This window comes from Branchiostoma floridae, chromosome 19 (genome assembly GCF_000003815.2).
Source record: "Branchiostoma floridae strain S238N-H82 chromosome 19, Bfl_VNyyK, whole genome shotgun sequence".
NCBI lineage: Eukaryota > Metazoa > Chordata > Leptocardii > Amphioxiformes > Branchiostomatidae > Branchiostoma > Branchiostoma floridae.
Window position 1 is genome coordinate 10,429,381 of NC_049997.1, and position 14,975 is coordinate 10,444,355.

Genomic DNA, 14,975 nt, shown 5'->3' on the forward strand with positions numbered 1-14,975 from the left:
TGAAAGAAACTTCTAGTGACGTTAGTTCACGTAACGTTTACACATACAGACTGTTGATGTTAGAGCCTGTTTTGGCGGGAACTACAGTGCATGTTTGACTGAAACTCATATCAGATCGTGATCACTAGCCAAGACTGAAATTTAGACGTTGAAATGTGCCAATCTGTATACATACTATAATAGGAACTCCATTTGCAAGTTTAAACCCGGGCTCGAAGCACGCGCGGATCCAGGGGGAGGCGCGCAGGGCGCGCGCCTCCCCCTTCAGCTGGCAAAAAAAAAAAAAAAAATGGCAAGATAAACCAAGGCTACTAGAGGTCTTCGGAAGTTACGTCAAGAATATTGACAACGTTATAAAACTAATTCGCTTATTTGAAAGGAGATTTTCTGGTACTTATTTAGAGAAACTTGCAGTTTGCAATTACTAGTGGGTCTTCCGAGTCACGTAAACTTACGGTAAAGGCCCGGGGGCCGAGCGCGGCCGCATCAATTTCTCCCCAAGAAACTGGTGGGTCGCTGTAAGCCAAAATCGGCGCTCAAAAATATAGAAAGAGCGTGGAAATTTTGTAAGATCTCCAGAAAATCAGCGGAAGTTAATTATTTTTGATGAACTGATGATTTCTATCGTCCGTCATCGGCTTAGAGAGACGCAACCCGCCCCCTCCCCACTCCAGTTCTGATCAGTCGCCGCGGTGACCGTGCTGACGTTTTTGTTGTCATTTCCCCCCGATTTATATAATAATCGTCATCAATTGCCACCGCAGAAGCAAAAAGAGTCCGAAATATATGCATTTTCAAATGCGTAAGACACTTTCAAAATCGTCTCCGGCAAGCCACTCAGATCCCACGAGATTTCTATGCGATTTTATAGGAGCGCGAGCCGCTTCACGGAGAAAGGCAAATCGGCAGCCAGGTACAAATAATTTTGCGATATTGTTTGTGTAGCGTGGCGTCATTTATGAATATTAAGAAGGAGGAACTATCCTTCGTTAGGTTTGTCCTCAGTTGTAGTTGCTAAAAATAGTAAAAGATGTCCCTGAAGTGAACTAGACAGCCACAGACATGACAAAAAGTTAGTGTTAGTTTGCTTCTCAAATTTGCTCAGATATGGCTCTAAAATGCACCAGAGAGCCTCTATTTCTTATAAATTTTCTGGGGGAGGCCCCCCATACCCCCACAACTCCCCCCGCGCAGCTTGCGCTGCGCGGCCACGGCCTTCGGCCGCGTCATGGTGCGCGCCCCCCCCCCCCCTTAGCAAATTTCTGGATCCGCAAACATTGGGGACATACATGATACATGTGACAATGTACGGCGAAAAACACCATTGAAAAAAGAGACTTCTCGAATTCTGGTGATCGCTATATTTGGACATGCAGCGTCTGACTTTTTTTGAAAGACAAAGAGTCCGCTTCGTCTACAATATAAGATGGATGTATATGTATGTGATGTATCATAACACAAAGTCGAATAATACTTGTGTATTTTTAAATTGTTTATTTTCCCCACAAACGTATACATTGCAATACAAGAATTAATAAATCGTGTGGCAAATAACACAATTTCTCCTACGCTGAAAATTTTAAACTGCCTGAAATCTAGTTTTTCTAACATGCTATCATTCACCATCAACTCCTTTTGTCCACTGAATGCTAGATAAGTACTCGATAAGACGTTGCCCCTCAATATTTTTGCTAACTAGATTTCCATAATGCCAGCTACATTGCACCAATATAAATAGATTCTTGTAAAGTCTTTTGTTTTCTTCCAAACATGGTTGGCAAGGGTTTGTATGAAATTGTATCCATAACTGTCATTAGAACTATTATTAGATAGGTCATAAATAACTGCCGAGAACTTTTGTAGTATATTGTTTAGGTCTGTCATCTAAAAATGACTATTGAATGTATTGTCATTTGAACGAACTCTAATGTACACTGCATAGATCACCTAAAGAGATATTCCTCATTTGACAAAGATAATGATTGTAATAATACATGATGTAGAATTAATTCACACCTAATAGATCAAAGATGGACCTAAATATGGATTCTTAAGATAAGTAATACACATGTTCCGTTAGTTTTTGTCTTTCACAAATACATCTTATTTAATCGAAGCGACAATAAATAAATATAAACCTCATATTATAACATCTCACCTCATGCACGAACCTCTCCTTTATAAACAGAATTAGCTTTAAAATCATCATTAATGCAAAGAATTCCAAACCCAATTTCACAACGATGAGGTTTTTAAAATCGATGCAATATATACATACAATTATTGATAAACAAAAGAAAGTGGTCACTGAGTCTCACAATAATAAAACTGACTCATAAAACTGACTCATTGAGGCTTGTATTGGAGTTATGATCAATATGACAAAGCTATTTTAGAATGTTAAAATCCACTGACCACGTACATGTACAATGATTGATTTTTGCATAGTCCATGAAAGTAAATATTTCATAAGAGCACCAGAAAACTGACATCGTAGCTACTGAATCTGTCCTATTGTTACGAAATGATACGAAATTCGACTTCTGTTTCATTGGATGCTTTGTAAGATACGTATGAGGATAATGTGATATGATTTGCCTTTTACAAGACTCCCATACTCAAACAATCACGGAGACATATAGTAAGGTTCGTTGAGCCCGGCCAAGGAGTACTTACTTCCAACGTTTCGGTGTCTATCAGACACCATCATCAGGGTAAAATGACTGCAAACTACTTCTTGCTGCTACTTATAGCCGATGTAGGTGGCGCTGCAGCAGCAAGAATGCCGTCCCAAACGTGGCTCAGCTTGCATCACCCCTTGTCTCTGTTCATGACTGGAGCTGATGTCTGATCCAAACTGCTTCTTTAATCCGGCGTGTTCTTCTGTTTTTCTCTCTGTCGATGACTCTTGCCCCCTTAGTTGTGCTTAAAGAACCTTACTATATGAATAATTGCCAACCTGATGAAGTTATTTACGAATCATGAAAGACGTGTAAACAATTGTTACAGCACCGCAGCTTGTTGACACGGAAATGTGTGACGTCATCTGTGACGTCACTGCTTGCACCACCCTTTGAAGTAGTCCTCCTCCATGTGACACCTGGCGTTATACTGCTGGCAGTCCGACTCGGCGTAGCAGTCACGTCCCTAGACAGGTAAGGAAAACCGAGATTTATGCAAACCTTTAACATGTAATGTTAACAGAGTTTCATGCAATATTGTAACTAAGGTTAACCAAGATTCATGCAGAATCTGTAAGTTAGGTAATTAATAAAAGTTTAAGTAAAGTTGGGCGAGAGTCATACAAAATTGGAGAAAAAGCCAGTTGTCTCTTGATTGTTGAATTTGAAGTTTACTTTTTTCTTGTTAAGATTTTATCGTGTTCTATTTTTTTTATTAAGCTTTCAAAGGAAAATGATAAATACAATTAGTGAACTCAAAAAACGAAAAAAACAAACATACAGCAATGAAAAAAATTAAGAAAATATAAGTCATCTGCGCAGAAATTTCAAATATAACAGAGCAATGTGGTAATAACAACAGAAAGTCTGATGTAGTAAAACGTGTGGAAACTATGTAATTGCTGTAAGCAATAAGCTTATGCTTTAACTTAACTTTAGGTACATTTTATCCAACCACAACAGACCGTATATAACTTACGATGCAGTAGCCCTTGCGTCCTTGGTTACAGATGTCAAACGAGCAGTACTCGTACGCTGGGCAGTCGTCGTACACATTGCACTCCCTAAAGGTTCCAAATCCGGTCCCTTCGAGTTCAGACAGAGATATCGCGCAGCCAGTCTGCGAAATGTAAAAAAAGTACACATGTAAGAATTAATGACTACTAAGTGGCATCGAATGGTTGAGTGTCTAGACTAGCGGATATAATATCAAGGGGTCAAGAGTTTGAGTTCCAGTATTCCTGGCTAGGCGTTTTATACTTATAGTGACTTCGGGAAACGCAAGATACACAACGTTCCTCACCCCACCTAGTTGTACCTTGTTGCGAAAAAACTTGCCTTGTTGCGAACTGACGGTTGCGAACTGACATTGTTGCGAAACAACCTGTTAACGTTATGGTTAGTACAAATGGGTACCTGACTTCGACTCCAATATCGTGCCTTGGACACAGTGTATAACAACCTACTGCCCCTACGGCCTCAAAAGGGCTATGAAACTACCTTTTTAAAAATGACTAGAACCACAGTTCAAATGTATAACAGCGGCTGATAGGGCAAGGTCCAAGGACATTATATAGGATCGATTGTATGACCTTGGTTTGGGTGATCTCCACTTCGCCAAAGAGTTCCAGCAAAGCTCCATACATGCATCTATTATCTATAGTGAAAGCATACTGTCTAACTCACCTGTGGGACTGGTTGCGGCTGTGGCTGTGGTTGCGGTTGAGGTTGCGGCTGAGGTTGTGGCTGAGGTTGTGGTTGAGGTTGGTATGGACTCTCTTCACAGACTCCAAACTGGCCATACAGAAGGTTGCAGCGTCCACCATTGCAGTCTCTGTCTTGGTAACAGATCTGTACAACAGACCAATCAAATGAATTGTTTATTACAATCCCTTGACAAAAGTTCATTGTATAGCTTCTAACCGTTAACCTTTTTATTTTATAAGAAAGTTTATTGCAAATTCGTGCCCGTGTGCATGTACATTTTGTATCATGAAAGGCTACATACAGTGTATATTGATAAACTATCATAGGTCCCACTTACTTTTGAACGCCAAAATTAACATTACAGTTGTTAGTTTTAAGATCTAAGACGATGTCGATGCAAAGTTTATTCTACTGTAGTAGAATACAAAGCAACATGATGAAAGCTAACCCGCAGTCTAGATTTGGGCCATGAGAAATCACACCTGGACGATCATCTGGGAGATGTACTGAACGCTGATCTCAAACCATTAAAACACAGTGCTTTTCCAGCAAATGATATCAGCTTTTTTTATCTTGTACTTTCGATCGCTCTTTAGATAAAATAGCGCTAGGACCTAACCGTTTATAAAACCTATAGATATCAAACTAAACTGACCACATCAGTTGGGAATGGCCCTCTCCTGCAGACGCCGTATGTTCCCGGCCCGATGAAGTCACAGAAGTTCCCCGGGTCGCAGTGTGAGTTCAGATAGCAGTATTTCGGCTGGAATGAACATCAAAAATCACGTCAACCCTGTTTCCAAACAAAATTGTAATCAATCACATAAATACATAAAATCTATAGTCATCATCCTAGCATAGCGTGAACGATATGATGAAACAAGTGTGAGGATGTACTGAGAGTTGAAGCGCTGTCGCTGAAGTTGAAGCAAACTTTTATCGGTTGTCAAGACTATTTCTTTTGTGAGTTTAGTCAACTGAGGTTTTCTTTGATATATAGCATATCTCTGTCACTGCTACGTTCATGCAGAATAACCAAAAAAACTAAAGTTATACACAGTTATGTAAGACCCTTACAACAAAATGGGTGAACGTTGCTAACTTTCTTTCAATCTTACCAGTCCACAAGTTCCGTAAGGCTGACCGGGGACAATGTCGCACACACCTATGTCGAAGCAATCCTCATCACGATTGCAATAGAAAACCTATCAAAACAACACCAATTGGTTACGTCTGATCCAGAAAACTCAACTGTTCCAAGAAAATTGAGGAAAAATCACAGGTATAATGCTTCGGTCACAATTGGAATAGGGGCCCGGGTAGTTTACTGGCTTTGTTTGCACTTTCCGTGGCCCTGCTGCTGTCCGGCCATATTTGGGCATGGCCGGGCTCCAAATTTAAAAACAAATCGGAATTAAAATCAACCCGGGACCCGGCGACAAACAAACGCAATGTCCTATAGGCCTAATAGCCAAAATGCCGAGAGGTACTTCCTTGGCAGTCTACCGGGACAAATCTGTGTCTTAAAAGCCCGACCGGGGCTGCAATCCCTACTAGTGGCGTCTCAGTTGTGACCGTAGCATAAGGAAAGTGGTGGACCTTAATTCACGAATGTTCTATGAATAGTGAAGACTGATATTACCGGCCCAGCACGAGTGCCTCTCTTGCAAATACCCGCCACACCGTAGCCATTGACGATAGCTTCACAGAAGTGATCAGAGCCACAATCACGGTCTTCTGTGCAGAATTGGATCTACAGGGATGATTGAAAGAATTCAAGGCGAGAATCCCTAGCACTGAGACCTAAAAATGACCCTGTCATCACAGAGGACACCGGCGTAGTCCAGAGAGTAAGGATCCAATGACGATGATTATGATAACATGATTATGGCATAGCAATGATGATGATGTTGATATGATTATAGCATGACAATGATGACAATTATGAAGATGATAAGAATGATAAGAGCATGTGATAATGCGATTAACACGATAACTTTAAGCAATGGTTGACAGCGGAGCGCAAAGCAGTTGTATCTTAAGATAACACAGCTGTATGAATTGTACATGTGCCACATCTTAAAGCTTAACGTACATATATATTATCTATCTAAGAAAATGTCAGCTTTACAAAAGCATTTAAAAAGTGTTTCACCCCTCCAGGTCCTGTTGGTCTCTGGCCAGGTCTGCAGGTCCCGACCGCGAAAGGATTGTTGGGATCGCTGACGTCACAGTAGTTCCCGCGTCCGCAGTCCCGGTCGTTCATACAGCTTTGCCGCCGGGACTAGGGGTTGGAAATAGTTCGTGTTTTTAGTTCCGAGGTGATATCTTGTAATGTCACCATTTCTGTTCATGCAAATGAGATTTTTCTATTGATTCAATGGATGACAGTGAAAATTCCTGACCAGATACAACTGTTACATTCCAGTCCTGGGTTTCTGACTTCATCGACAACAACGTTTATTTCGTTACATGCCTATGGACCAAATTTGGACCCGGGCCAACTACGGGCACACGCCAACATGAACAAACAGGCAAACCCAAAACACTACCTCTGTTTTCACGGAGGTAATAAACTCTAACGGGAATACAACTAGCAGAATTGAGCGATGAGTTGCGTTGCCTTCCGCCATTTTGTATGGTGAACCTTGATACGACAGATAGATGGACGAATAGCTTAAAAAACCCAGCAACGAAGCCTATATCCAGCTACTGTTGGGACTAATATAGTGGACGGAAATGATTGGTGTTCCACTGTTCCTACCGGATCAGGCTGTGGCGGCTGTGGTCGGATGTTCCCGGGTTCACACTCCCCGTACCCCAGGCTGGAGTGGAAGTTACATGTGTACCCGCTACCACAGTCTCTCTCCTCCAGACAGTACTTGGGCTGGGGAAACATGGTTTATTAATTTTAGAAAAGGTGGGGCTTTTCGTCTCCCTCTGCTTCCAAAAAAGAAGTCAAACCCAACCTGTTTAGAAATAGCCAACACTAGTATTAGAGTAGAATATTGTTCATGACTGTCCATTGACACTATGTTTATACCATGTACTTGCTATTAGCCCTCGGGCACGATCTTGCAAATAAACTTCTTCATTAATATTTGTTGACTTTGTCTTTGTTTGTGTCTGCGCGTCAACACGATAACTTAAGAAAATCAAGATTGGATAGTTTTGATAGTGCCTCATGTGGCGCGAGACTAACTGCAATTTGTATACCACTTAAAATACTAGATATTGTTGACAACATTTTCAGGAAATGAAGGGTACATGGGCTCAACATAGAATGAATGATGTCAACATTTTCCTGCAGTTTCTTACGGAACGCGCCCATAAAAAGTACGTATTTTTAGATTGAAATAAATAAGAAGTCGAAACTCATGAATGAGAACTTACCGGTCCTTGTGGCTGTGGTTGGGGTTGCGGTTGAGGTTGCGGCTGGGGTTGAGGCTGCACAATGCCCCCTGGCGGCGGTTGCACGCACTGCCCGTACCCTACAGCCGGGCGGGACTCGCACATCGTCCCTCGGGGACAGTCGGCGTCAGACGCGCACGACTGAGTAAGAAAAGTTCGTAAGGTGCGTTAGATTTTGTATCACAGCTTCATCGATACGATTCAATCAATCAATCAATTACAGGCATCATAGTCTGATGCATAGTGGCTACAGACATGGAAAGTTCACGAGGGATCACCAGACAGATTCGATTCATTGTGTCAAAAACGCACAAAGGTAAATGTTATCAAACGAAATAACAGTTGCTGAAGAAGCAACGCATAAATCTAAACTTAAGCATTTTTTACTTCCATGAAAAATGGAGGTATTGTTATTAATGTGTCTGTGTGTGTATGTGCGTGTGTGTCTGTACGTACGTGTGTGTGTGTGTGTGTGTGTGTGTGTGTGTGTGTGTGTGTGTGTGCGTATTTGGTTGTGTTTACGAGTATTTGTGGTCAGCATAACTTTTGGACCTTTGGACGGATTATGATGATATTTGGCACGTGGATAAGGGTTGGGAAGACGAATTTCAAGGTCTATTTGTAGCCCCTGTTGTTTGACCTTGTTAATCGAGTGAAGAAACACAACATTCAAAATTAAATTCCATGAAGTAAAAATCATATATGAGAGTAGTGAGAATACTGTAAATGCAGAAATGTTCGCGGTGGATTAATGTTCGCGGTTTTCGCGAATTTAAAACCACCGCGAACATTTTTCTATTATGATATTAGATTGCAGTCTATGGTGTTACCGCGAACTTAAACCCACCGCGAAAAGTCCCTTTTCCCGCTACCGCGAAATTAAATCCCCTCGAACTTAAATACATTTACAGTATGTGTCTGGTACATACTTCGGGTGTAGGTTGCCTGTCTATGCCGGGAACATTTCCGTAAATGCTCGGTTTGCAGGTTCCTGCGCCAGTAGCCGGGTCCACCACACAGTACTCCCCACTCCCACAGGAGGCGTCATTTACACAGCCCTGCAAGTATAAGCAGATGCACTACCTATAGAAATGCTTAACAGGCATTGCACTATTGTTGTTGTTTTGCACCACTAGCAACAATGCTCCATGGAGAATACGTCGGACTGAATTTTACACCATATATGCGCAAAGACAAATAAGGCGGTACACTTTTTGTTCATGTGCTATCTACATGTATTTGACTTTGTTGACATCTGTATCTTAATTTATGTATATGGTCTAACCGGTACCTCCATCCAACTTTGCAGGCACGAGGCGTGGCATCAGCTAGTTATATTACACTGAGCAACCTGTCACACCTAACCTTTGCACATCTATCTGCAAGCGTTACTGAAACCTGTCTAGTGAGGATCTCCCAACTGTTCTTGGTGCACGAGTTCTAGGGAAAAACAGCACTAAATGAACTTGTTAATCTTGGATTTATAACTCTGGTACTTAAAAGGCGTTTCTTGTTCTTTTCTGAGCTGGCATTAGATACTAGTAGATGGTACGTCTGGTGCCTACATGACCGTGGTACTACCTGAGGCGCCCGCTGTCCTCCGTGCTGAGGTACTCCGTCCACGCAGGTGCCCCTGCCACCCGCTCCCGGCTGGCACAGGCGCCCAGAGCCGCAGTCGTCATCGCTATAGCAAGGCTGCAGGAGAGAGGCGCCGAAAGGCGAAGGAAGCAATAGAATCCCAATTGCCCAGCTCCCATGACTAGGTCGTAAGACCATTGCGATTGGCTTTCGTTGTGTCCAATAATGCTTCAGTAGACAGACGATTCACATGTGAGAGAATTTCAGCATAAAACTAAATTCTTTTCTTGCCGACACCAATACAATGTCCAATGTCCCTCTATCGCCACAACTTCTTTTATGGGACTGCTAAAATATGGAGCTATTTTTCTGGGAGTGCTTCCCAGATAAATACATCTCACAAGCCTTCAAAACCAATGTACGTCATAATTTCCTTACTTTTTCAACTTAAATCAGTGCATAGACGCCACCAAATCATGATTGCATTGAGCAACACCGTTAAATAAGCTACTCTACTGTGCGCCCGTTTGCTTCAACAACTAGAGTTGTCTGCATTTTTCAAACAGGAGGCAATGCTACTTTTGTTTTAATGACGAGTACTGTAATGTCCTTATGATTGGCATTATGTAGTCACCACACTCGTCTTTCTATAGCTATCTGCAGACTTTTACTTGCAATTGTGCAGTTTGTCACCATGCGAACTACAGCATGAGCTCTGCGATTTGAAGACAGGAGGAAGACATTTACTCCAACTAGATAAAACATACTGCTTACCGAAGCTGGCTGGCGTTCTCCCGAACCTTGCCGACAGGTCCCGAAGCCGTTGCCGCCAGACTGATCACAGTAAAACCCCGTGGGACATTCCTCAGGGCGGTAGCAGTATTGCTCCTGTAATGGGATAGGAAATACTCTTTTTGAATGAGTAAAAAATCAAACAGATTTGTCACAGTTCTACTACTTATTCATTCACTTTCATGAAAAAAGCTGACGAAGGGGCTTGGTAGATAGGACAGGATGTACACCAGGGATCGCCATCTACATAAAATCTACATAATTTTGGGGTATAATGGAGTAGGCTAATCATCAGTTTCGTTTTGTTCTAATAGCAGAGCAGTCCTTGATATATTTGCCTATTTTTGCATTATGGAAGTTCTGACATCTAAATGTATATACAAATCTTACTTCTTACATCTTACATCTTCCCCAGGTAGGCTTTAGGGCCTGTCAGTTGAGAGCATCGTCTCTTCCACTCTTCCCGATCATGGAAGATCCCCTCCTCTTCCAGTCTAACTAGTCTGCCCAGTCTGTACTTTGTCAGTATCTCCTGTATGTTGTCCCTCCATCTCTTTCTGGGTCTACCTAAGGGACGCTTGCCCTTTGGTTTGTACTGGAGGGCTATCTTTGGAATTCTTCCCTCGTCCATTCTTTCAACATGTCCAAGCCATCTTAGGGCTGCTCTTTCTATGTCTTGTTCTATTGATGTTATGCCTAAGGTTTCTCTGAGGTACGTGTTTCTCAGTCTGTCAGCCCTCGTTTTGCCCAGCATGGTACGGACGACTTTCATTTCTGCGGCCTGTAGTCTACTGATGTCTTTCTTAGTTAGCACCCAAGACTCGCAACCATACAGAAGGACTGGTTTTAAGATGGTGTTGAAGATAGTTTTCTTCACTTCGTTGGAGACTAGTCTGTCTCTGAGAACTGGTTGGAGGGCAGCAGCTTGTCTGCTGAAGTTACTGATCCTCTCTGTGATCTCAGCTTTGTTTCCTGATTCTCGGGTTGTGACTGAGCCCAGGTACTTAGCCTGCTCAACCCTCCCAATAGTATCTCCATTCACTGTAATTTCTGCCTTGGGGGGGTTTCTGCCAAAGATCAGAACTTCTGTTTTGCCACTGGCTTTGTTCATTTTCAGTCCTGCGTTAGTGAACTCATTGTCATATCTTTCTAGGGCCAGTTTTATTGCCTCTATGCTTCTTTCCCATTGGCAAATGTCATCTGCATATCCAAAAGTTTGAAAAATGTCAGTCTGTTCTTTGTTGACTTCTTGGAGGACGGTATCCAGATATGCAATGAAAAGTATTGGGGAGAGAACACTGCCCTGTTTAACACCACTTTTGACATCAAACCACTTGTTGTGGGGATACCCGGTCATGACAGTGCAGGTGCATGGGTCATATGTGCTTTTGATTGCTTCTAGCAGTCTTCCTTTTATATCATACTTTGTGCTGAGAACATTCCAAAGGTTTTGACGTGGCACATAACATCTACAAATCTGTTTGTAGCATCAAGTTTCTTGAAATCTGTTGTGCTTGATTCGAGAAATATGAATAATTCATTGCATAAACTAACGTATCCAGAACATTCCATTATAAAGTGAAATTCATCTTCAATATGTTCTGGGCAGAATGGACAGAACCTTTGGATATACTTACAGCGGGCGCGGGAGCAGGTGGATTTCCACTCCGACAGGTCCCCACTCCATACTGGTCCACGTCACAGTACTGTCCCTGGCCACAGTCGGGGTCATTGTAACAGAACTGTAATGTAAACATCAATTAAAGTTTGACCACTGTTCTACTAAAAAATAATGTTTAAGCCTTTACAGATTGAGAGTAGACTGTCTGACATGTGCTAGGTTTCACGTTTTTTCGAGGACCGTCATTCTACTACACAAACCCTGATCCTTTTAAAAACATCCTTGAAGTACATGTATGTCCAAGGTCTAAGGTCTAAAAGTGGCAAATTATAAACTTTGCGCATGCTTTGAGAGAGGTGCGCCTAAAGATCGAATTCCATGCATTATTCCATCCATATAACCAACCACCCCTCTCACCTTTGGTCACAACCATTGCCACAATTGTGGATATTCCGAAGCCCTGGCAAAACGTTCGTGTTAATGATGATGATGGTGATGATTTATAAGTTATTTTCGGGGTAAACTTTGCGTGTTAAACCTACCCCGCTTGGTTGTGGTTGCGGTTGCGGTTGTGGCTGTACCGGTACCGGTTGAGGCTGAGGTGGACTCCCTTCCGTGCACACTCCATACCCAATTTCCTTGTCTTCTTTGCAGTACCTCCCAAATCCACATTCATTGTCGCTGTAGCAAAACTGTTGTTGCTGTAAAGAATGGATGAAAACGTTTATAAAGGATAGACGTTCAGGTGAACAATTTCTTAAGACAATTTCATCTCTTCAACTGAATGATATACATATATTTCCAGACTTTTGGAGTGACGTCCACCATTCTTTTTCAGCGACATTAGAATGAACTGGCAGAACAAATCTATCTTAGTACATCTAACATAAGACTGGTTGAGCATGACAAATCGCCAACTCATATGTATGAATGTACTGATGTTCATCATATAGAAGCTGAAGAAGAGTGATGGATGTCACCAAAAACGGGAGTAATCTGAATATCTTATCCAGTTTTCGTTATTTAACATGACTGTGCATGTCTACTATAACTTTGCACTTATAGCTATTCGTAAAACCTTACCAGCTGCAAAGGCCAAGCACTCTACAGACAAAACAGAACAAAGACATGGCATAAGCAAAAAGCCATGTGTAACTTCATGGTTGGTGAATAGAACCTACATTTATACGGTTTAAAAACATATCCTGTTTCATGTTGTCAGTGGCTACGTACATGGGCTTTATCATGGTCATTATTGGACGGACGGAGGCTACATATGGGGTATATAGGAGAAGACTGAATAGGAATAAGTTGACCGAAGGCCCGAATCCTTTAGGGTTTGAGTGACGTTCGACTATGCCGCGTGCCAAAGTTGTCTACGTGAGAGCACTACGAGGAGAGTTGACTGGAATGGTACTGCCAAGCCCGCTCACAGCGCGGTAGCGACACACTTGCTGTTAGCTGGTACCTTCTTATCCGTACTGAAGATCCGCCACACATGGACTCCAGAGACGATCCTGTCTAGGTGGATGGAAGTGTTGAACTTCAAGAGCTTTTCGTTGATTCTTTTTATCCAGGTCATTGGGAAGGTTGGCGTAGAAGGTGCTGTCTGAAGAATTGTGCTTGTGTCTTTTGTATGAGTGGAGAAAGACTCAGTCAATCTCCTCACCAGTGCTGACTGTTCATTGATTTGCGTGGGTACATCAGGTTGTTTCTCCATGGTAGGGGTTGAATGAGTAAGAGTACTTTGGGTAGTAAGTCTGGACAAGGCAGCTGGTGTATGGAATCTGTCTCCCTTCGGTTGAACAAGTTCGCCACGGTTCGTACTGCTCAATTGCCGGTTTGCCGTGGGCCTGTCTTTCTTAGGGATCCGTCGACGGCTTAGTCTATGCTTTTCAGGACGACGAATCACAGTGCTTGTCTTATTTTTCCCTCGTTCATGAAGCCTCCCACGGTTAGGTCGCTTCCCTTTGGCTTTAGGTGGTTTTCGCTTGTTGGAATTTCTGCCCTTTGAACTTGGATGTTGATCTTCTGGTTTCACTTGATACTGCGATACATTTACTTTCTTACAAGTAGTGGGTTTTGATTCCACAGGATGCTGTGTGTTCGTCGATTTCGGTAGTTTTGTCCCCTCTGTCGTTGATTTTGTTTGGACGTGTAGAGTCAAGGTGTGATCTAGTGGAGGGGTGCTTTTTGGTGGTTCTTTTGGTCGTCGAAGGGGCATGGGAATTCTTGGTATTCTTTCCGTCTTCTCATTTTCTCTCGCTGACTTTGTAATTGGGAATTGAGTTGACCGTGCAGTTGTTGGCCAACGAAGCATCTCTAGTTTGCTGTCAGACTCTACTGTGTTTTTGGCTTTGTAATTCTCTGTCGGATGGAAAGACAATGTCGTATTTTGATCAGGTCCGATTGTCCCACTGCCTTTATAAACCTTTGTCATATTCGTCAGGTGTGGCAAAGTCGTGTTTTGGTTGTGTAGAATTCGTTTGGTAGTTGTGAGACTGGTTTCAGTTGCTACGTTTGCTTTGACGTTTTGTGTGGTGGACAGTGTTAGTGTTGTCGCTATATTGTATGGCGTAGTGGCCTCAATATTCGATTCTTTGGAGACATTGTTGTTCCTCGGTTGATTTTTCTCATCACATTTCCAACTCCAAAGCCAACCTAATGGCCATCCCTGCATCCCCAAACACTCGTTACTTATACCATTGTCTGTTCTATCCCGTTGTGAAATAGTTTGGGTGTAGTAATTTGTACTTGCCTGCTTATTGTTAATTTGCGACTCAGTATGAAACACAGCAGTATTCCTCGGTAAATAAGTAGTATTTGGTAGACCTTCGGTAGACGTATAAACTACTATGGATTCATTCTGATAAACGGTCGTGTTTCCAGGTTGATAGGAAGTATTTTGCTTGATATCAGACATGTCAGTGATGTTGGAAATATTCTGATACGCTGTCGTATTCCTGGGTAGATATGTGGTGTACTGACTGCTAACATTTGTGTTCGTATGTGCCGGTTTAGTTGTCGTTATCAGTGGTCTAGTTGTGGTTCTTTTTCTTATAATCTGGCCCGTTGTAGTCGTGACTCGAGTCGATGTGGTAGTTTGCTCATACGTTTTGGCTGCAGTCAATGTTGTTGTGTCCTTTCGGTGTTCAATTATCGTTGTTTTTCTATCGCAGTTTCAT

The 14,975-nt window shown here is 42.3% G+C and overlaps 2 protein-coding genes across 2 annotated transcripts; both read right to left on the reverse strand.

The window, feature by feature from the left end:
- Window positions 1–1,474: 1,474 nt before the first annotated feature.
- On the reverse strand, window positions 1,475–11,280 carry LOC118406460 (multiple epidermal growth factor-like domains protein 6). Its single transcript, XM_035806512.1, has 14 exons — window positions 10,574–11,280; window positions 10,152–10,287; window positions 9,381–9,494; window positions 8,729–8,857; window positions 7,782–7,940; window positions 7,153–7,275; window positions 6,544–6,672; window positions 6,031–6,141; window positions 5,507–5,593; window positions 5,044–5,151; window positions 4,409–4,532; window positions 4,368–4,378; window positions 3,661–3,801; window positions 1,475–3,147 (listed from the first exon to the last, which is right to left on the reverse strand). Exons 1-14 carry the CDS (start codon window positions 11,278–11,280, stop codon window positions 3,055–3,057), a joined length of 2,172 nt encoding a protein of 723 aa, XP_035662405.1. The 3' UTR covers window positions 1,475–3,054.
- A 1,939-nt stretch (window positions 11,281–13,219) lies between these two features.
- On the reverse strand, window positions 13,220–14,956 carry LOC118406461 (the record flags this gene model as incomplete). The annotated part of the gene is given in 1 exon segment (XM_035806513.1): window positions 13,220–14,956. A coding segment is annotated over 1 exon segment (1,494 nt).
- Between the last annotated feature and the right edge of the window lie 19 nt (window positions 14,957–14,975).